At 41.8% G+C, this 23,800-nt stretch overlaps 1 protein-coding gene across 1 annotated transcript in view; it reads right to left on the bottom strand.

The window, feature by feature from the left end:
* Window positions 1-419: 419 nt before the first annotated feature.
* Window positions 420-23,800, bottom strand: part of ccdc125 (coiled-coil domain containing 125) — a 29,853-nt gene continuing 6,472 nt past the window's right edge. The window contains exons 2-12 of the mRNA XM_083913123.1: window positions 19,641-19,893; window positions 17,669-17,730; window positions 17,480-17,566; window positions 14,752-14,829; window positions 11,832-11,917; window positions 11,661-11,743; window positions 11,306-11,418; window positions 9,100-9,204; window positions 8,779-8,935; window positions 7,014-7,111; window positions 420-959 (exon numbers count right to left, since the gene is read on the bottom strand). Coding sequence (XP_083769249.1) covers window positions 573-959; window positions 7,014-7,111; window positions 8,779-8,935; window positions 9,100-9,204; window positions 11,306-11,418; window positions 11,661-11,743; window positions 11,832-11,917; window positions 14,752-14,829; window positions 17,480-17,566; window positions 17,669-17,730; window positions 19,641-19,893 — 1,509 coding nt within the window. The 3' untranslated portion in view covers window positions 420-572. The remainder of the gene's footprint in view (window positions 960-7,013; window positions 7,112-8,778; window positions 8,936-9,099; window positions 9,205-11,305; window positions 11,419-11,660; window positions 11,744-11,831; window positions 11,918-14,751; window positions 14,830-17,479; window positions 17,567-17,668; window positions 17,731-19,640; window positions 19,894-23,800) is intronic.

Raw genomic sequence — 23,800 nt, 5'->3', positions numbered from 1 at the left:
AATTTTCTCCGCTGCATGTTACCAGACTGATGTGCAAGTAAAATACAATGGAGCTCAGAGATCAGGATGGGCTCAGGAGGCTAGAAGATATCATTCTTTGCATGAAGGGAAGCTTTTAATTTTTCAAAGTGAACAAACATAAAAACTCCTGACAATTTTCATCTAAAATATCCAGTAAAACACATTTTTCCCCAACTTTTCATACTGAACATAAACCAGGCTTCATTTTATATCAATAACACCGACTTTAAGAAGTTCTTCACTTCAGCTTGGGAGATTGATAATGGACATTCATATCTTCATAGGCCTTTCAAATTGAATTTAGTAGTAAAAGGTGTTTGTGTGATGTGGGAAAGGTGTGTGCACTGTCCCGCCTCAACTCTACTACCCACCCTCCCAGACGATCACATTCCGGTGTTTTGACTCCAGCAGCTACTGGAACAGCAGTGAGTGATGGTCACACACTTTCATAACCATTCCTTCAGATACAGCCTCTGTGTGACATCACACATGCCACATCAATGTCTTCCTACGTTTGGTTGGAATAAGGTCTGGTAGATCCTGTGTGTGGTTCAGGGGTCTACTTGGTTTGACTGTTGGATTTCAGACTTGTGGCTCTTATGGTTGGACAGGGTTTGGAGGTTGGACTGTGGTGGGTCTGAGAGTTCCTGTGGATCAGTCCTGGTCTCTGACAGGTGTGGAGTTTGTCCTGGCTGGGGCTGGGGATCTGGCATTCCTAGTTGTTGCTGTGCTTGGATGTTGGACTCTGATGAGACTTGTGGTCGTATCTTTGGCTTTGGTGTATCAGATGTTTGCTGAGACTGCCTCTGGTTCCCTGATGGGTGTGATGGCTGGCATTGTGAATCCAGATGCAACTGTCTCTGCAGCTCTTCTGCACTGTGGGCTAACATGATGCTCACCTTCCTCTGGTGGGCCAGGGCCTCCTCCTTGTCATTCAGCTACAGCAGGAAACACAGCATCAATAACCATGAGTAGACAAATCATTCTCTCTGGAGACAGTGGAAACAGTGACCTACATACAGTAGGAGTTTATGCTTGAAAGTAAGCTAGAAATAATGTTTTATATCATGAGCAGATGAAGAAAGAACATGTTAGTGACAGATTCAAGAATCCATGAAGTTCTGTAATAGGATTTAGATAGATCGCTAGTCTTAATTATTATGGACTCTGTTCCATTATAAATTAAAAGAAGACAATACAAGATAAAAAAAAACACCCTCCTAATTTTAAAACACGTACGGACACCTGCAATACCTACAATACGACAAGTATTTTGTGTCACTGTGTGTAGCTAGTACCGCTATGATGCTAATGCTTGCTTGGTTAAGTCGACACTTGAATCTAATAGAAGAGCATGAGGAGTGGACACATTACAAGATAAAACATATGATTCGCACTTGTCCATCTTCTGTGCCTGAGTAATATTCGAACTATTTCTCACATTTGAAGCATTGTACTTACACCACAAGTGGAGCCCTGCTCTCTGATAGGGCCTCTTTCTACTCGGTCAAACGGCCTCCTGAGCGACTCACATGCAAATTAGGGGCGTTTTTGCCTCATTCAGGGAAGTCCACCATAGTGAAAACATACCTAATGAGTCTGTCTCCCTCTATGCAACCAGTCCTACACTGGTTCAACTGTCTAGACAGATCATCCAAATACAGATTAAAGAGTACAGGTGATAACATTCCTCCGTGTCCCACACCATTAGTTATAAGGAAGGGTGCACATAAACTTGTACCCCATCTAGCATGCATATTTTGATGTGCATACCAGTGATGCAATATTCTTATCATGTACGGTGGGCCACCACACTCCTGAAGTCTGGCAAACAGCTTTCCATGATTGACTGTCAAAGGCTTTGGAGGCATCCAGAAAACATAAAAACATGGTACTATTTTTTCGTCTATACATACTAACCATCTCTTTCAATGCATAAAAGCACAACTTTGTGCTGTGTTTACTTTCAAAACCAAACTGGTTATCTGTGGTGATTACATATGGTTGGAGACTATCCAGGAGAACTTGTTCCAGTACTTTGGAAAGTATACTGGCCAGCATAATGGGTCTATAGTTTTCTATGCTGGGTCTGTCTGACGTTCCTGTCTGTGATAGGGAAGGTTTTCGTTACCACCCTTCTCTACGGGGAATTGTTGGGTCTATGTAAATCATAAATAAGTCATAGAGTTTGGTCTATACCTAGTCTGTAAAGTGTCCTGAGATAACTTTTGTTATGATTTGGCACTATAAATAAAATAAAATAAAATTGAATAAACAGCAATACATTATGTGAATTTTCAAATAGTTAAATGAAATATTAGCTTTTGTGTGTGCCAACCTTTCAAGGTATAATTTAATGTTTTTTAATGGCCCATGTTTGGAACACAACTTTCTGTTTAAATGAATCCCAAAATACGCTGATAACATCATCAGTGGACTATCTCTCTAAATATCTGATAGCAGTACTCCATTTTGTTATTGAGTCAGTGGTAGCAGATATAAATGACATCATATTCTGATCTTTCTAATTGTGGGTGGGGCTTATATTTTCAAAGAATGTGACATAATCATGATGTCACCATGACATCACATTTTGCTCTTCCAAATTGTGGGCGGGGCTTATAAACTAAGACACATTCTGTGCTTTGATGTGACATCATAGTGATCTTACATTATAGGGTTCTATTATTCATGTTCCATTCTGATTCCATTCCAAACTCACAGGCTCACAGACTTAACAGGCATCCGGTTGTTGGCACAGTTTTACGGTGTAGCGTATTATCTTGGTAATACTTATAATACTACAAAACCTTATTTGACCGTGTCATAAACAGTGGTTTAAAGAAGGCTAGACTAAACAAAGACTAAACACAAAATGTTTCGTGGGACACAGGTCATTCCTCAGGAGTTTGAAGGGGACGAAACCCCTCTCCATGTGAATGACAAAAAAGACGGACAAAAAAATCTCCTCTGCAAGTTTTGCTCTGTTAGTGGGGAAACAGGAGCCATAAAACAACAGAATGAAGCCTTGAGTTCCGAAATACGTAAGCTTAACATTAGGATTGCAAACAGCCAAGGCTCACAAAAGAAATATAAAGAGCTGAAAGCTGAGAGAAAAGCAGCCATGGATCTAAATGAACAACTTGAAAAGCAAGTGCACAATCTCCGCACTAAACTCCAGAATCAGATGGCGTGGGAGGAAAAATGTCGTTCTGCGCGCGAAGAAAAACAAGACCTCGTCAGAAAGCAAAGCTTGCTTCAGCAAGAAATTGTGTGGATAAACAGGAAAATCAAGGACCCCAAAGCATTGGAGAATGAATATAAATTGCTAAAAAATGAAAACAAAACCCTGAGCCAGCAGAATAATGTGCTGAAGCATAACGTCCATGCCCTCCTGCAGAAAATCATCAGGCAAGATTACCTGGAGGAGAAACTTCAACAAAAGATGGCGGAGAAAAATGACATTACCCAACAAAACCGTTCCCTTGAACGACAGGTGGAGGTGTTTACTACGGAACTCAGGGATGAAGACAGGATGAGGACAGAGTATACAGCATTAAAAGCCGAAATGTCAGCCAAGGTGGAAGAGAACAACAACCTCCAAAGCAGACTCCAAGATTTGAAAAAACAAAATGAAAATTCTCGACCATGGCTCAACAAATATAATCAAATCAAAGTTCAGACGGATGCTATTACCCGTGTGAAGGACACACTCATGCAGCAAATACAGTCCTTTCAAAATCAGATCAGACAACAAAATGCTCTAGGCAGAGAGATTAATGAAATCCAGTCTGCTAAGGACATCATTATCTTTGAGAACTCTGTTCTCAGCAACAAAATTGGGCAGCTTCAAAAAGAGCTCCAGGATTTTAAAAGCCTGGAGAACAAACGCAAAGCCACCGAAGCAGAGAGAGATGCAGCATTTCGATTGAGGGAAGTCCTGAGACGAGAAATTCAAGAGCTGCAAAACATGAAGGCAAAAAACAAAGCCAGGGAAGAGCGCGTGTAATCTGAGGCTACTGAGGACTTGAAGAAGCTGGTGTCAGTTTTGTCAAGTCTCGATTCCTTCTGAGTTTAAGGGCGAACTCACACTGTCCTTCCGCACCGGGCCAAAACAGGTTTTTTGGGTAGATCCTAGTGCGTTTGACCAATGTGAGTGCAACCGCTCCGCGTCTAGCTGCGGCCAGCTGGCCGTCCACAGCCCGTTTGAGAGAGGTGGGCTTTTGTAGAGCGCGTTTGCATATGTACAAGCACGAGTGTGCGCACGTGTATGAGCACCAGCACGACTCCTACGGCGGCTCTCACGTCATTTTATGTGCGCCTGTTCGGACATAAAAAAAAAAAAAGACGGACCCTGCGCGGACATTTAACAACAACAACAATGGTGGTGAAAGGTTCACGTTTGTGTGATGTGGAGGTTTGGCCGGATGAAAATATTCAAAAACAGTCGGACAAGACGTGCAAAAACGCCGAGGTCTATGGAAAGATTTGTAAACAAAGCGACGCATCGCGATGATGTCTATCAATGCGTGTGGCGCGTGACGTGTTACGGCGTGATGACGTATGGACAGGCAAGAAGCACTTGCGCGAGGCCCAGGCAGTGTGAGTACAAACGGCTGGCCAGCGGGGGGAGAGGGAGGGGGGGACAAGTACCCTAAAGCCTGGGGCGCGGTGCGGAAGGACAGTGTGAGTGCGCCCTAAGGGTTTACTCCGGGATGCTCCGGTTCCCCCACCTAAATGAATAAATTATAAGTCAAATCAAATAAAAATATTTGCACTTACTAATTGTTTTGATAAGTCTATCATTTTCACTTTAATTTGCTATATGTATCTTTTGCTGTCAGAGGTGGACAGAGCTGCAACTTAAATTGACAGTGCTTGTCAAATCTAAGCAGGTCAGAGTGCTATATAGAATACAGTATATCTGTTTAATAAAGAATCACTTAAGATAAATATCTAAGCATCAATTGAATGCATTCCTATAACATTTTTTACAGACATTTATGGTTCCCAGAGAACTTTTCATCTAGCGCAATCATAAGGTTCACATTTTTGGATGGCTCATTATGAAATTTAGTACACACATTTAAGACCCTCAAAGCATACATTTTAAGAAATTGGTGATGATACCTATAATCTAGCACCATCAAGTATTGGTTTGTTTTCTTCAAATTTTAGCATGCTAACACACTAAACTTAAATGACAGTGAACATTATATCTGGTAAACAAAAGCATGAAAGCATCTTGAAGCAGAAATGATACTGTCCGTCAGGCGTCCAACTCAAATGTCATCATCTGGCCATGAGGGTCAGAGGAGACCGTCTGCATGAACCCCCCAAAAAACTACAATACTTTCCATGTGAATAATAACAATGTGAAACAGAATAAAGGCCTGAAAAGACTGTTTGCAAGTGTGCGCTGTTATTGTACAATTGATTTTTAGAAGCCGGGAGGCCAGAATAAAATGAAATTGGCTGTCAATTTTTCAAGGTTAAAATAAGTTTAAGAGGAGGCAGATGAAGTAGAGCAAAAATGCCTGACCTGTTCACCCGTTGTGTGTAAACAAGCCCTCCCCTCTCAATGAAAAAGGCTTTTCTCCCCACCTTCACATATGGCAACTCAAAACATTAACGAACACTTCAGACTTTAGACAAACAATCTGTGGTACTGTATGAACCAGCTTGTTGTAAGCAGATTGAGGCCTTAAAGTGTAATTCCGGCGTAAAATCCTGGGAGTTGAGGACTGAATCACCTACCTGCTTGGACCATGTCTCCCACCCTCTCTACGACACACTGGCCCAGCAGAGGAGCACCTTCAGCAGAAGACTCCTCGCACCCAGATGCTCCACAGAGCCACAGGAAATCTTTCCTGCCTGTGGTCATTAAACTATATAATGCAGCCTCCTCTCTGTAATATGGACTCAATCATAAACAATCTGTGCTTTGCACATTTTTACGGTACGCTTGATCTGTATATGTAATTTGTAATTTTGACATTATATATATATAGCTATATATACAGTACATACTGTTTTAGTATTCTTTTTTTTTTTACAAATATGTTATATGTATCATATTGTTGTTGTTAAATATGTTGTTTGTATAGGTGGAGTTTGAAGAAAAAAACAATTTCCCCCTGTGATTATTAAAGTATTTCTGATTCTGATTCTGAAAATCATCCCATGGTCTTTTTCGGCTCTTGCACTCATCAAATAAGCCATTAAAACAGATTTTTCATGTATAAACTACTAACGGAGAAATGCAGGAGAGTCACTAACAGCCGGACGTGGCCAACACTGATTAGCTCAGGGCACCAGCTGAAGGCATTCAAACGTCTTTTTTAACAACTAATACGGCTCAAAATAACAGCAAACCTCTGCAGCAGCATGAGAAGAGTCCCTACACAGAAAACAAAGCACCAACAACTTAGTTAGTGAACCCAGAGTTTATTAAAAGAGTGTTTTAAAGACTTACCTACTGGCCCCTGTACCAGCTCCTCTCATAGTAAAGTCCATTCAAGTGGAGTACCAAAGTCAATCCCAAAGGAAGGGGCCCATTGGTGCTTCTTTTCATTGCAGGGACTCTTCTCATGCTGCTGCAGAGGTTTGCTGTTATTTTGAGCAGTATTAGCGGTTAAAAAAGACGTTTTAATGCCTTCACCGTACTGCCCCGAGCTAATCACTGTTAGCCACGTCCGGCTGTTAGCGACTCAAACTGATTTCTCCATTAATCGTTGATACATGAAAAAAACTGTCTTGATGGCTTTTCTGATGTGTGCAAGTGTTGAAAGACCATGGGATGACTTTACGCTGGAATTTCCCTTTAACATTAACAGGGAAGTGGAGTTTCTGCATTGGCACATGAAAAGAATTACATTGCAGGGTCAACCACTGTGATAAAACATAAGGACCGCCCATTTGAGTTTCATACAGTCTCTGTGCTGTGATCTCTAGATTACAGGTCTACTGCAGATATTAAAGGAGATACTGACCAAGTCCAGCAGTCTGTAGAGAGTCTCTAAAAGATCATCAGGCATCTTGGAAGGCAGCAATCCTCTCAACCTCTGGCTTAAAGGACTCCTGTTAGCACCTGGAAGGAAAATACAGACTGTTTTCAGATGATTCTAATAAATGGGAACTCTGGGCCTGTTTTCACCTGGTTTTAACATCCGCCCTGAGTGATTAGATCATATGTAGTCAGTGTTCATCTCTCAAGACTTCTGTAGCTTCTAACTAAATCTTTCCTCCCCGGTGCTTAAAGAAGTGAATGACTCATACTAGCAAAGTCACTGAGGAGGATCAAAAGACCCTGGAAGGAGGACCAGCCCCAGTGGATGGGGAATGGAAACAATGACCCTGCAGAAACCTGGACAATGTGCCCGGCGATGCCCATGATGCAGTGTCACAAATGTCTTCAAGGGTGTTTGCCTCTCAGGGCAACCCATGACGTGGAAACACTCCCTGTAGAGTGGCACCTTAGTCTAGATGGTAGGCCAAACTTCCCATATGCGTGGCGAATGACATCCATGACCCAGGGGAGAGGTGCTGCTGGGAGAGAGTGCAGCCTTTATTAGGGCCACCAGAGCAGAGGAACAGTCTTTCCGACTGCCGAATGTCAGCGCTAGCTGCAACATAGGCCCTCAGGGCCGGTGCTGGGCACAGCATTTCTGGCCTGTCTCTACCCTCGCTGGAAGGGGGGTCAAACTGTGTGAATGTGACAGCACTTTTGGCAGGAAAGCAGTATTCGTCCATAAAGTGACACCTGAGCCGTCTGGGTTCCACCTCAGACATGAGGTTACTGGCATGCTGTACTGAGGTAATGGCCAGTAGGAAAGCAGCCTTACCCGATACCCACTTCAGCTCTGCCTGTGAGAAGAGCTCAAAGGGAGGCCGGCAAAGAGCGTCCAGCACCAGGGGAAGGTCCCATGCTGGGGACCTCTGGGCTCTTGGGGCAGGAACACCAGAGTGTAACTCCCCACTGCGCCATTGTCAACCCTAGCGTGTTGACATGATATTGCCACCACATTCACTTTAAGGGTAGAGGGAGACCAGCTGTTGCCCAAGAGGGACTGCAGGAACTCCAAGATGGTAGGCAAGGAGCAATGTACCGGGTCCTCACTTGTACACCAACGACAGAATAGCTTCCACCTGTTGTCATACTGCTGCATTCACAGCTGTAGTTTACCACTTGTGATGTGATTGCTCAGGACAGATTTGAAAAACAACTTTGAGGCACTAATATCAAGGATTATTTAGATTCATGAGGAAATAAGTGACACTGTTAAACCAAATAACAGTACATCCATGGCTTTGACAGGAGGAATTCCAACTCTGGTTTGAGACCCACCCCCCTATCAAAGAAAAAAATCACCAGAATACCTCTTCTTTTGTGTAGATTTTGGCTGCATGTTCCTGTGATCCATTCACATTTGGGGGCAAGAGGTTTTTATGTACACTAGAATTAATTTATAAATTATTTAAAATTCTAACAACTTGAGTTGTGTGTATCATATTGTAGTAAGTCTGTGATTAAACCGATATAAAAGATCTGAGTCTTTTTTCAGCCATCTTGAACTTAGTTGGTTAGCCTTATCATTTTTAAAATTTTCAAAATTCACTACTACGTGAAAACTACACAGGTTGTATGGGTACAGGTATGTGCATAACTTTTAGAAGTTGACAGACTATGAGCAGGAGCCACTGCCTGAGTCAAAACTGTCCAGTTTGATCTAATGCAGCATGCTGTGTTGACAGCACACTTGCCTTCAGCCTTGCAGTGATGGGATTTCAGGATGTTGGCTTCAGCCACCAACAGGAAGTGCTCACTTCGTTTCCTCAGCTGCTGTTCAAAGGCGATGCGAAATGCATCTGCAACCATCAACGCCTCCTCTCTCCTCAAACGTTGTGCATCCAGCTGGAAAACACACACAAACACACACACTTACTTTATATATATATATATATATATATATTTTTTTTTTTTTTTCTTTGTCATTGTAGTACCTTTTTATATGTTTTTATATATGTAATAACTTCTTATTAGGAAAAAAGATGTAGCTTGGCAGAGGTGTAGTTTACCTCCTGTTGTAGCTGGGCGAGCTGCTTCCTGCTGGCCGCAGCAGTCCGACTGCATGGACAGGCTTCAGCAACACCGAGACACCTGCAGGCCCCCAGAACTGCCAGCTGGAAAACACAGAAGATAAAGACTAGAACTCACTCAAGTACATTAGTAGGCATCCTGAAGTCCCCCGGGGCCATTGGATCTGTGGTGCTGGAGCAGAGCCTTGTGTGTCTGTCATTTCTTCTGGCCCTGTTTGCAGGTGTATAGTGTGACTGGTCTTTTAGATTGGCTTCCTGGACTGCTGCAGGGCCTCCTCTCATTCCACTGAAGCAGTAGTTGTTCTTCCAAGCTCTGCAGCTTCCAGGTGTCTCTGCCTTTTTCTGAGGCAGCCCGGGTATTTGTGTCACTGTAGGAGGCTTTCAGGTCATGTTTGCATTCGTCTTTGTAGCGTAGCTGTGTGCTATAGCTAAAGATGAAGACCAGTACTCAATCAACTTAATTACACATTATAAATTATACTAAGTTAAAGTAAGACGCCATGTATGTAACCTCAGGCCCGATGTTTAAAACAGTTGAAAATGTTCTCATTCTTGAATTACAACTAAACTTTTCGTTTCAGTGTATATTTTGACCTCAATATCTTTTGTTTGGTCAAAAATTCTAAAAAAAAACAGTGCGGCCTGAGGCACAGTGATTAGAGCAGTCGCCCCATGTAAGAGGCTGAAGATCCTCGAGGCAGCGGCCACAGGTTCGACCTGCGGCCCTTTGCTGCATGTCTCCCCCTCTCTCTCTCACCCCATTTCCTGTCTGTCCTACATAATAAAGGCTTGAAAAACTGCCAAAAAAAATAATAAAATAAAAAACGAATTACTATGTACAACATATACAACATACGGAGAGTGAAAGAATCGTATCGATAGGATACAACTTAATTTCAGTGATGAGAAGTAACTACATTTACTCAATTACTGAACTTGAAGCTGAAGTCGGTAACTTTCTGGAAAAAAATATTTTTTATAGAAAGTTACCGACTGCAGACCCTCAGCCAGCGTAAACCCCAGCACCGGATGTGTAATTCCAGACCCCCCAGCGCACAACTCACGCCGGAACCGCAAACTAGGTGCTGCCGTTACACAGGACAGCCTCCAACCTTAGGTCCATCTCTGAGGCGCTGCCGAAGAATGTATAACTGAAACACAGCATGTGTGGATTCTGTTGTGGTGGGTGCTAGTCGTCTGTTGATGTCAGCAGACTCCATTTCAAGCTTCAAGGCTCAAGGTTCTCTTTATTGTCCTACTAGGGGAAATTTGTTACACAGCCACATGAAAGCAGACATCAACGACACAAAAACATAAAAAAATCACAGACCTCTGGCAGGGTAGCAGGAGCTTGGCCTGATTTTGTTGTTTGAAGTTTGTTGTCAAGAACAATGCTCATTTCTGATTCTGATTCTGATTCAATTATTTGTAGATAGCCATGAGGTAAATGTTAGCAACTGTAGGATGTGGGCATGGTGGTCACTTTCGGAATTAAATGATCCTTTCTTTCATTTTTCTTTTTTACACATTTAGATGGAGATAAGACTTATCACACCAAGCAACTCACCACCGTGCCATGATCCTCTTGACCCCCTTCAAGAAGACTAACAATAACAGAATCATCAGCAAAATAACATGTGTCTACATGTAGCTGCTGTGACACTCATTAGTGTACAAGATGTACAGAAGGGGGAGAGATTGCAACCGTGAGGGGAACTGGTGGAGGAATAAAGCAGTTAGGAGGGAACACTGTTAGCTGGTTAGTATTTAATGCCAAAGAGACATTGGTAAATCAGAGTCTGGCATGAGACATTTATAAGGGAGCTGTGTGTTCCCCAGGTCCTATGATGCCCTATGTATGTGTAAGAACATTGTGTAAGAACATTGTTGTGAAATTGTCTCAATGGCTTCTTTAATGATTGGATTTGCTGAAAAAGACCCTGAGATGATTTTACACTGGAATTACGATTTAAGGCAGCAGGCCTGTGCTGACAAGCTGTAAAGTGCTGCGGGAAACTCTGGGCAATAAAAGACAATGAATGTATGTAAAAAGTTACACACTGGACCTTTAAGGACATAAAGCTGTTGACACTTTTTTACTAACGTAGGACTCTGGATACAGCACTTTTACTTCATTCACATCTTTGTATTGGTACTTTTACTTAAGTGAAGGATGCTCTCTCACCTCCAGAACAGTTGCGTCTCTCTCGGGGCTGTATTGAGGTTTTGTTTCTTGGTAAGCTCTCTTCTCCTTCACACTCAACATGGAGAGAAGCTCCAAGCACTGCCGACTACACGCTACAAACACACACGCACGCAAACACACACACACACACACACACACACACACACACACACACACACACACACACACACACACACACACACACACACACACACACACACACAATGTTTGTGATGATAACTAATTCAATCCCATTTGCTGAAAAAGTCAACAAGATGCGGTTGATTGCTCTTAAAAAATCTCCTAAATGGGCCAGCAAAAGCCTCAAAATGATTCTACATTATTCAGCATTTACCAGAATGTTCTGCCCGGAGCTGCTGGATCTCACTCTCTCTTTCCTCCAGCTTGTCAGTTAGAGTCTTGTTCTCACTCGAAATTCTGATTACAACAACAACGACAGCAATTAAGTTACAATACAAACCCAAAGAAGATACCACAGACATTAGTGTTTGTAAAGTAATCCGACCTGTTGTATTTCTGCTCCCAGGATTGTTGAGACTTCTTCATCTGGACCTGGTTGAAGCTGAGTTCCCACTGCAAGCTGTTCACCTCCTGCAAGAGATGGAAGCAACAGATCACGATATGGTATTATTGCATAGTAATATACTACTGTGCAAAAGTTGGTGTGAAAAAATGCTGTAAACTAAGAATGCTTTCAAAAATATTGTTTATTTTGTATCAATTTACAAAATGCAAAGTGCGCGAAGAAAAGACATATCTAAATCAAATCAATATTTGGTGTTCAATTCTTACAGGTACACTTGCACAAATTAAGGGATTTTGTAGGATTATAGTCAGGTGTATGATCATCCAGTTATACCAAACAGGTGCTAATGATCATCAATTTCACATGTAGGTTGAAACGGTCATTAAATGAAACAGAAACAGCTGTGTGGGAGGCTTCAAACTGGCTGAGGAACAGCCTAATTTTGCTACCAAGGTGAGGTTGTTTGAGACAGTTTGATTTCCCAGGTCATACACCATGGCAAGACTGAGCACAGCAAGAAGATTCAAGGTGGTTATACTGTATCAGCAAAGTCTCTCCAAACACAGATTTCAAAGCAGACTGGGGTTTCAAGATGTGACGTTCAAGCTTTTTTGAAGAACAGGCATCATTGAGGATTGTAGAAACAGTGATCTATCAAAGAAACTTAGTGCAGCAGATGATAAAAACATCAAGCTTATTTCCCTTCAAAATGTGAGGATGTGCAGCAGTGCCATCATCTCAGAATTGTCAGAAAGCAGTGGGACCCAGGTCCACCCATCTACTGTCCTGAGGAGTCTGGACAGAAAGCAGTGGGACCCAGGTCCACCCATCTACTGTCCTGAGGAGTCTGGACAGAAACCAGTGGGACAGGTCCACCCATCTACTGTCCTGAGGAGTCTGGACAGAAACCAGTGGGACCCAGGTCCACCCATCTACTGTCTTGAGGAGTCTGGACAGAAACCATTGGGACCCAGGTCCACTTATCTACTGTCCTGAGGAGTCTGGACAGAAACCAGTGGGACCCAGGTCCACCCATCTACTGTCCTGAGGAGTCTGGACAGAAACCAGTGGGACAGGTCCACCCATCTACTGTCCTGAGGAGTCTGGACAGAGACCAGTAGGACCCAGGTCCACTCATCTACTGTCCTGAGGATCTCTGGACAGAAACCAGTGGGACCCAGGTCCACTCATCTACTGTCTTGAGGATCTCTGGACAGAAACCAGTGGGACCCAGGTCCACCCATCTACTGTGCTGAGGAGTCTGGACGGAAATGGTCTTCATGGAAGAGTCTCAGCCAAAAAGCCAAACCTCCGACGTGGAAACAAGGCCAAGAGACTCAACTGTGCATTAAAACATAGGAACTGGGATACAGAAAAATGTCAGCAGGGTCTCTGGACTGATGAGTCCAAATGTGAAATATCTGGCTGTAGCAGAAGGCAGTTTGTTCACTGAAGGGCTGGAAAGCGCTACAATAATGAGTGTCTGCAGGAAACAGTGAAGCATGATGGAGGTTCATGCACGTTTGGGGCTGCATTTCTGCAAATGGAGTTGGAGATTTGGTCAGGATTAATGTTGTCCTCAATGCTGAGAAATACAGAAGATACTTATCCATCATGCAGTATTATCAGGGAGGCGTGTGAGTGGCCCCAAATGTATTCTGCAGCAGGACAACGAGCCCAAACATACAGCCAATGTCATTCAGAACTATCTTCAGCGTAAAGAAGAAGTCCTGATGAAGTGATGGTGTGGCCCCCACAGAGCCCTGATCTCAACATCATCCAGTCTGTCTGGGATAACATGAAGAGACAGAAGGATTTGAGGAAGCCTACATCCACAGAAGATCCTGGGTTAGTTCTACAAGATGTCGGGAACAACCTACAAGCTGAGTTCCTTTAAAAACTGTGTAAAAGGGAACCTAGAAGAATTGATGCTGTTCTGAAGGCAAAGAGTGGTCACACCAAATATTGATCTGATTTACATTTCTCTTCTGTTCAGTCACTGCATGTTGATAATTGATGAAAACAAACTATTAACACTTCCATTTTTGAATGCATTCTTAATTTACAGCATGTCTAAAACACACACCTGTCTCAAACTTTTTCACAGTAGTGTATAGTATACAGTATATTAATTATAATTACTCCCTTGATTACATAACACCAGGCCACATGCATCTACTTTTATATATTGTATTATATTATTATATGAAGTTCCATGATCATATTCACAATGTTCTTTTTATCCTGGCCGCTGTTCTGCAAGCATGGCTTAATTAATGTAGATCGATTCAACTATATAGCATAAAAGAAAGTAAAAAGAGAAGCATGCACACTGCTTTCTGCTAACATTCCCACAATGCAATTTACATTTATAGTTTGTAGACCAGATGTAATGGGTGAATTTGGGACAGGGGAGCAGGGGGTGGACTTGCCCTCTATTATATTACATTCATTGCCCACGAACGGTAGCAGCCAAGGCCAAACTCAACACTATTCATCTTTCTGACACAACACTTGGTTGTATCAAAAAAAAAAAACGGACCCTGACATGTTTTGTTGAAATGTGGCTTTTAAGTGAAACCTATTTTTTTATACTCATTGTGCTAAGTTCTTCTTCATTCATCATTCTTGATTCATTTCATATTTTCAGATATTTCTCGTAAAATGTTTTCACTTTGTGGACTGGAATCACTCTCTCTCCAATCTCTGACCAGTTGAAATCAGTCCCAGTGAAAGTGAAAACAGAGAAATGTGTCTTTATACCCACAGTCCCTGTGAATCGACACTTGTGTTCCCTTGTGTCTTCGATGAACAGGATGAGAGCAGTTAGTTTCTAACTGTTGAGACTGTTAAAGCAAACAGACCAAGCCCTTATTTGAGCAGCCTGCACTGCACTCACCTTCTCCAGATCTTTGGCCCTCGCCTCACTTTTCTGCAGCTGGATTCTAGTGTGACTCGTGGCTTTGTCAAGAATGGTCTGTGTGAAGAAGAGCTGTTTAGATTTGTCAGCCGAAACAGGTTAAGACAGGGTTTTATCTCAATGTATTACTTCCTTCTCTCTGACTGAAGGCAACTGCTCCAAGACTTCAGCGACAAAGATGTGTTACTTTGCCTCTGTCACAGTATGATCACATATAATATGATGTCACACTAGCAGATGTAGAACTGTCCGAGGGCCTCAACTCTATCAAGAACAAGAAGAGACTTTATCCTTCTGTTCAGTCTGACGTAACACCCTTTCGAAATACAATTTCTGGGTTCAAGCGCTCCGTTGAAACAAAACAGACAACAACGGCCGTACAATTACCATCACCACTTTCATCACTTAAGACATCTTCTTCATCAATAAGAAAGAGGTCAAATGACAATTACCTTGTTTTTTAAAAACTCAGATCTGTTCAAACAAAGGGGAACACGGCACTGAGGCGTCGTAGAAATACGAGGCTTGGGCCGGCTTGGACCCGGAAATCATATTTTGAAAGGGCGTTACGTCACTCTTAACAGCTGGATATAGATGAAGCCATGGGAGTTGTTCGTGAGGTGAATGAAAGTGTTGTGCTCTCATCTTTTATGAACTAATCTCACCTCTGGAACACACATGTCCATTTTATATCCATGCACATTCCCCACATCGCCTGGATATGATTCTGATATCATTAACTACTGTGTCAACATGGATAACACCCGGGCCACATCGCCTACCTCTACCTGTGTGACAGCTAACTCGCTGAACCGCTGCGGCTCACATACGTGTGGCCTCCACACAGACAGCACTGCTGCGGCGAAAGGTCAGCCCTATCTTACTAGTTTGCTTTTGAGAAATGCTATCAATAATATAATATTTCAGTTCACTTCATTATAAATGTCTTTTATATTTAGCTTAAAAAAGCATGTGCTCAATTGTAAATAGCAAATACCGGTAGTAACAATAAAAAATAAATAAAGACAAATGTGTGTTGAGGCGGGGTTTCTGCGGTGGACTTTCAAAAAACTATGTCATTTACATCAGGAGCAGGACCTTAAATTCCAGCGTAAAATCAGGGTCTTTTTCGGGGAATCCATTGATCAAATTAGCCTTTGAGACAATTTTTTCGTGTAACAACTATTAACGGAGAAATTCCTTAGAGTCGCTAACAGCCCGACGTGAAAGTCTAGCATAAGGTCATCCCATGGTCTTTCAACACTTGCACACATCAGAAAAGCCATCAAGTTTTTTTCATGTATGCACGATTAATGGAGAAATCTGTTTGACTCGCTAACAGCCGGACGTGGCTAACACTGATTAGCTGGGGCATCAGGATGAAGGCATTAAAACGTCTTTTTTAACCACTGATACTGCTCCAAATAACAGCAAACCTCTGCAGCAGCATGAGAAGAGTCCCTACACAGAAAACAAAGCACCAACAACTTTGTTAGTGAACCCAGAGTTTATTAAAAGAGTGTTTTAAAGACTTACCTACTGGCCCCTGTACCAGCTCCTCTCATAGTAAAGTCCATTCAAGTGGATTACCAAAGTCAATCCCAAAGGAAGGAACCTATTGGTGCTTTGTTTTCTGTGTAGGGACTCTTCTCATGCTACTGCAGAGGTGGTTCATTTATAATTAGTAATTTTAATCATTTTAATGCCGTCACCCTGATGCCCCAAGCTAATCACTGTTAGATTTCTCCGTTAATAGTTGTTAGAGGAAAAACATTGTCTTGATGGCTTATTTGATGAGTGGATTTGCTGAAAAAGACCCTGGGATGATTTTACACTGGAATTAAATTACATTATAGGCACCAAACCAACTTCAAAATAGATATTTATGTTTTCCTGTCTGCGATATATTCTACATACAGTATATAGACTTTATAATATGTGTTAGGGAGGAATTTGTTGTGATGCCACACACTAAGGAGTGCGTGAGCTCAAACAGCAAAGTTCAGATTCTTATACTAGATAGGTGGGCCGAGAAAGCAAGGGGAGATGTGCTAACATCCAATTGGCTATAGTGCATAAACATGACTATAAGGACTCACAGCAGCTAGGAAATGCAAAGTGTTACACAGTGACTGTGACTCTACAGCTGTGTGTGAGATAGAAGAGAGAGAGTGAAATTGCCAAGAGAAATCATGGCCTTGGCGTGTTCCTCTGAGAGTTAAGGGCAGATTAACTGACCACAGGAGTAATCTAAAGAAAGTCCTGTAAGTATGGCTGTCCACTATAATAGAAAGGGACATTCATTAACTACACAAACTGTCCAGGGAAATTAAATTATTTTCTAACATATAAAGTTATTTATAACTGTAGTGAGAGGTGTAATAATGTTGATATGATGCCAATATGACTATCACAGTCTGTTTTTGAGAACCACACGGAAAAAAGGAACACATCCAATCTGTAAATGAACCACAGCCAAACGACGCTGCTCAGTGTGGCTGCTCTACATGGGGGCTGAAATGAAAAGCTCTTCTTCTGTGACACACACACGCTGACAAGTACATGAGCATGACATGATCATGATCTAAAGCTCCAGAACAGCTACCCTGACATATGTTATTCCTCCATAGAGCTCCGTTGTTGTTAAAAACACATCAGGGGTCACGTGGCCAGGACACAGTACTTCAGTATGTGTGTGTTGCTCTACCTTTCCCTGTAAGATCTTCAGAGCTTCATATTTGCCTTCAAGGTAACGTTGTGCCACCTCAAGCTCACAGCATAACACGTCTATCACCTGTCAACATAGCAGAAGCATTAGTTAGCCTGGCTAGTCTGCCAGGCTGGAGTCAAGTAGACAACGTTATTTATATCAATTATTTTGTCTTTATTTTCCTACCTCAGTTGCTTCCCGTAGTCTGTCTTTCAGCTCGTCTTTGGACAAGTCAACCAGGGAGCCTGCTGATTCACAAAAAGTGTACTCAAGCATTAGAGCTCATAGAAAATGTGTGTGTGTCTGTGTTTTCTTGTAGTTTTGTGTGTGAAGAACCAGTTGGAGCTTTATACATTCAGAGCAAGGACACCTTTGCAAAGGGACGTCTTCAAAAAGACTTATATGTAGAATCTAAAAAAAGTAATACACCCACGGGGAGTTTTGAGGGGTACAGAATGAAAGTATTGCTTTTCCCATAAAAAAATATATTCAGTCTGAATTAATATTTTAAATGTTTTTGAGGGGTTTGACAATGACTTTCTGTCCCATTGTGTTTCCATTGTAGCAGCCAATAGCGGCTAACGCTAACTGTCAGTCAAACTCCTCTAATCCTTGTTTTTATGGTGTGATTTGCTGGAGGGGATGGGTTCAAACAGGCTCAAACAGACTCTGATCTCCTATAGGCTACTGGGCCGGGTCTGACCAACCTGGCAACGCGACTGCTTGAATTATGTTTTGTTGTTGAGACTACGATCTTGAGACACTAGATGACAGTGTTCTGCTTATTCTCCATATCCAACCTTTAAATTTAGTGTTGGGAAGTTACTTAGTAGATTTACTCAAGTACTGAACTTAGAGCTGAAGTCAGTATCTTTCTGTAAAAAACAAGTTGTTTTTCATATTAGATGAAACTATCACTATAGTCTGACTGTCCACTGAGATCTCTTGTATGTCATGTGTCTCTCCCTCCACCTTCTGTTCCTGTCAGCTCCTAATGGCATCTGCACTGTGCCCAAAGAAAAAACACCACTCAGAGCCGAGGAGTCTCCTATGCCGCTCAGTGACTGCTCTGAACTCTGATCTGAAAAGTTTTTGGCCAAAAAACTGACCAACCGACCAGACAAACTTTCTCAATTTACCACTAAACAGTACACTTACTTATCTCTCTGAAAACACAATTTGAGAAATATGCAATACAGTAAGAGAATATTGATTCCTATTGTATCAGTGCTGTCTCGTTTAACAGTTTGATCGGAGTTGAGAATATAATAATATAATAATAATAATAATAATAATATAATATCATCGACACTGAGACACCTCAGCTCTGATTGGTCAATGGTCAGGCGCAGTGGATCCAGCAGATGCCATTAGGAGCATGCACAGAGAGCAGACAGGCAAAGAAAGTAGAGGGTACAGACACATGACGTTTCACAGATCATCTGTCTCAGTGGGATGTCAGAATATAGTGACGGCTCAGGAAATATACAAAAACAACATCTTTTCACACACTGCAGTGTATGCACAGTGATTGTTAATCAATTAATCAGGCCTTGCAACCAAATGTCACCCATTCTGATATAATGTAAATGCAGCTTAAGACTATAATAATGCTTAGGAATTATCTTGGCTGAAACTATATGAAAGCCACAGAATTGCTCAGAATAACCTACCTGTCTCCTGACGACTTATACACTCACAAAATCCCCTATTGTTCAGTCAGTTTAAAGACTAAATCATACCTTGGCAAAATACAAAGTTGCTTACGATTAATGATTTAATGAATGTTCTGAAACCTGCCCGTTCAGACCAATGAGACGAGAAGGTGTATCATCTCCATAGCAACGCCTCTCTGTACTTCCGTTCTGACCTCTGACTATTCAGGCTTTTGTTCGTAGCTGGATAGAATTTGTAGCATTATAAAATATAAATGAGGACAGAGGCAGTGAGATACTCTCTACAGCTGCATTTCTATAGAGATGAAACCGTTGAATGAATACCGCTTTTTTCCCTGATTCACTGCTTTGTACTGGATTACTGCACAGCTCTCCTTATTCATTATATTGCTCGCTTGACTAGTGTGTATCTCTTTATTATGGTTTGATGTGTGTGAAATAATAGATGGCAGGTGATAGAAGGTGAAATGAGTTGTTCCTACCGGAGCATGTCAGCTTCCAACGGGCTCTTTGCTGTGTCTCTGCATTCTTCAGTGCAGGGATCCAGGCTGCCTCTCCTGCCTGGCTGCTGCACCTGAGCAGCTCTGTTCTGGACAGCAGGGTCTCCGTGACACCAGCAAAGCTTTGGCTCTTACTCCTTGTGGAAGTGGGTGCTGCTCTGACTTCAGTCCCATCACCCAGGTCTCCATCCACCATGTCATCATCCAGGCCGCAGGCCTCAACGACCTCCAACATCTGCACCAAGTCAGAGCTGACATAACATGGACACTTGTGCAGACACACAATTAGTCTGTTTGACTGTCTAAAGCTGGACTGCAGCTCTGATTACAGCCTGCTGTTGAAACATGGTATGTCAAATGTCATTAGAAAAATAGTATGATGAAGATAATGTATTCTGTGGGTAACAGACAAGCTTTTGCTTCTCCTGCTTTCCCTTTCGGACATGTGAATTGTAAACCAAGATAATGTGTAATGATTATTTATCTAACTGACATGCCCGAAATAAATAAACAAATAAATAAACAAACATTCACTACATTATGGATCTGCTCAACCTGATGAACCACATATTAATTTACTCGACCATCAATAGTTAACCCATATGTACCTTAAGTGCTACTGAATTCAACCAGCAGACTTTAAACACTAACATACCATTTATACCCAAACAGGGTTCCCACTCTTCTCTCAAGATCATTTTCCAGGCTTTTCAGGAAAGCAGTGACTAATATTTCCATTTGATTTCCGTATAATGCCACTTAAGTTGTAATGTCCTCCAATCTGCATCTGCTATTATGTGTCCCTAAAGCAATTTCAGTCAGAAGCAACTAGACTTGGTTATTTGTCTAGGAAGACGTTTCACCTCTCATCCAAGAGGCTTCATCAGTTCATGTACGCATCTGAACAGGCTGGGACTGGTTCAACTAACTGGGGTGGAGATCCAGGTTTTTAACCTCTCACAAGGCCAATGATGTGACTGGAACCCTTTGTGCTCCAAGTGCCGTTAGAGTGACAGTCGTTGGTGGGAAGTAGGTTTTATTTTCGTTAGTACTCTATTGAGTCTTAAGAGATGAGATGTAAGTGGACAGCAGAGTCCAGGGGTCCGTTTCACAAAGCAGGTTCAAAAAACTCTGAGTTTAACCCTGAACTCTGAGTTGATCTACTCTGAGATAGGAAACTCTGAGTTTTCGGTTCCAGAACAGCAGATTTGCGTTAGGTTGATCAACTCAGAGTAGTTTGACCTGGAGTTAAGCGCGTGCACCACAAGTAAAAAAAGACAGCATCAATGGAGCCCTGATTCGACGAGTCACCATGGCAACAGGGAAGCGAAGGGCTACGCTACAACTGGAATTTGGAAATATTAATGCGCTCATACGGAGAGTTTGTGCAGGTTTACACCGCTGCAGCGGCAAAAGAGAGGGAGACGTTGCGGGAGAACATTGCGGCTCGGGTCAGTGCATAAGTTTAAATGTAGTCCTGTTGCAATCACAGTAATATCACAGGGGAAACTGCTTGAGTGGGAGCCTATTAGTTTACTTCATTTAAGTGCAACCCCGCGGGGGAGAAGCGCAGCTTAAGATGAAACATAAAAACATTTTTCAAACAGGTAAAACCTCAGCACAGTCTGATGGTGACGCCTCATTTTGAGCATGTTTTACATGGTAAAGTAAATATCACCGTAAGTGGCTGTTTTTTATTCAACATATAAATGTTGTATAAAAAACTCTCATTTGCAAAAAAAACGCAGCGCAACACAGAATATCTGCTGTGATATGAAACGGTACCGCTCAAAAAGAGAATTGCCTGGAAATGCAAGAACATCTATAATCAATAGTTTGATAATCATCTCCCGACGAATATATAATTCCCTGCGCAGTAATGCTGCAGCTTCATCCACGGGATTGTTATCAGAAGGACACGCCATGGTAGTGAAATAGTCACCACCTAATATAACTTCTAATGACTGATGTTTGCAGTGATTTTCTGAAAAAACAGACAGAACTATACTTCGCCAAAACTCGCGTGCTGACTGAATGAATGAGGAAATCAAACGCCGTGTGTGGCTGAAAGAGGGCGGAGACAGAGAGAAACTCAAGGTTTTCTGAGAAAAACCTGGTCCCGACCAGGTTAGTTTCAGAGAGCATGTTACCATGGTAACTGACCAAGAGGTTAAGTTACCTCTCTTTGTGAAACAGGCTAGAGTTACCCCTCTCTCTCTGGTTTGAGTTACCTCCCTTTGTGAAACGGAAAACTCAGAGTTTCCCTCATTTCAGGGTTAACATACTCGAGTTTTCACTAAACCTGCTTTGTGAAACAGGCCCCAGGCCGGAGGAGTTAGCTCTCCTGCCATGCGTTTATGCAGTGGTTGATTGGTCACTCCATTGTAGAGGTCTTTGCATTCCTCGTTGCATTGGACAGCATAAACCACATTGCTTTTGTGGGTGTGTGGTGTTTTGTCCTCGGGATGTACAGTTTACCTTGCTCCTGGTCCGGACTCTGAATTACTATCTGAATTCTCAGAGTTTCTGTCAAATTTAGTCCTTAAATCTGATAAGTAATCATTGTAGGAGATTTTAATATTCACGTCGACGTTGATAATAATAGCCTTAGTATTGCGTTTATCTCTCTATTAGATTCGATTGGTTTTAGTCAGAGTATCTGACCTACTCACTGTTTTAATCACACCCTCGACCTTGTTTTGGCTTATGGCGTGGAAATCAATGACTTAATAGTCTTTCCTCAGGATACTATTTTATCAGACCATTATTTAATAACTTTTGAATTCGTATTACAGGACCACTCACCTCTGGGTAAAAGTGTCTACACTAGATGTTTATCTGATAGTGCTGTAACTAAATTTAAGGAATCGATTCCATCTGCATTTAATTTAATGCCTTATTCTAATATTCAAGATTCCTGTACTAACGTTAGTCTCTCTGAAATTGATCACCTTATTGACAGTGTTGCAGTCTCACTACGAACAACACTCGACTCTGTTGCTCCTTTAAAAAAGAAGATAATGAAACAGAGGAAGTTAGCTCCATGGTACAACTCACAAACCCGTGAATTAAAACAAATATCGCGAAAATTGGAAAGTACATGGCGCTCTACTAAATTGGAGGAATCTCGCTTAGTTTGGCATGAAAGTCTAAAAACATATAGGAAAGCCCTCCGTAATGCCAGAGCAGCCTATTACTCATCTTTGATAGAGGAGAATAAGAACAATCCTAGATTTCTTTTCAGCACTGTAGCCAGGCTGACAGAGAGCCACAGCTCTATTGAGCCATGTATTCCTATAACCCTCAGTATTAACGACTTCATGACCTTCTTTAATGACAAAATTATAACTATTAGAGACAAAATCAACTCGCTTGGCACCAATTTTTCTTCAAACCCAGGAACCTTACAAACTGTACGACCTGATATATTATTGGACTGCTTTTCTCCAGTTGACCTTAACAAATTAACCTCTACTATTTCAGCATCAAAGCCCTCTACTTATCACCTAGACTCTATTCCAACTAGGTTACTTAAAGAAGTGTTACCTTTAGTTAGCACTCCTGTATTTGATATGATTAACATGTCTTTATCAACAGGTTATGTACCACAGTCTTTTAAAGTAGCTGTAATTAAACCTCCTCTTAAAAAGCCCAGTCTTGATCCTGAGGTACTAGCCAACTATAGACCTATATCTAACCTTCCTTTTCTCTCTAAGATCCTCAAGAAATTAGTCGCCAATCAGCTGTGTGACTTTTTACATAATAATGAGTTAATTGATGACTTCTAATCATGATTTAGAATGAATCATTGCACTGAGACAGCACTGGTAAAAATTACTAACGACCTTTTAATAGGACAATAATAATAATAATAGGAATATAATAGGAAACAAGGACTTCATATTTTCACCTGCATTGTGTCTCAGAAAGATGCAGAAAAACTAGTCCATACATTTGTTACTTCTAGGCTGGGCTATTGCAACTCCTTATTATCAGGCTGCTCCAATAAGTCTCCAGTTGGTCCAAAATGCTGCAGCATACTTACTAAAACAAATCGAAGAGAACATATTTCTCCTGAATTAGCTTCTTTGCACTGGCTACCTGTAAAATCTAGAATAGAATTTAAAATCCTTCTTCTTACC

This window comes from Echiichthys vipera (genome assembly GCF_963691815.1).
Source record: "Echiichthys vipera genome assembly, chromosome: 4".
Taxonomy (NCBI): Eukaryota; Metazoa; Chordata; class Actinopteri; order Perciformes; family Trachinidae; genus Echiichthys; species Echiichthys vipera.
This window is presented reverse-complemented; position numbering and strand designations above follow the sequence as displayed.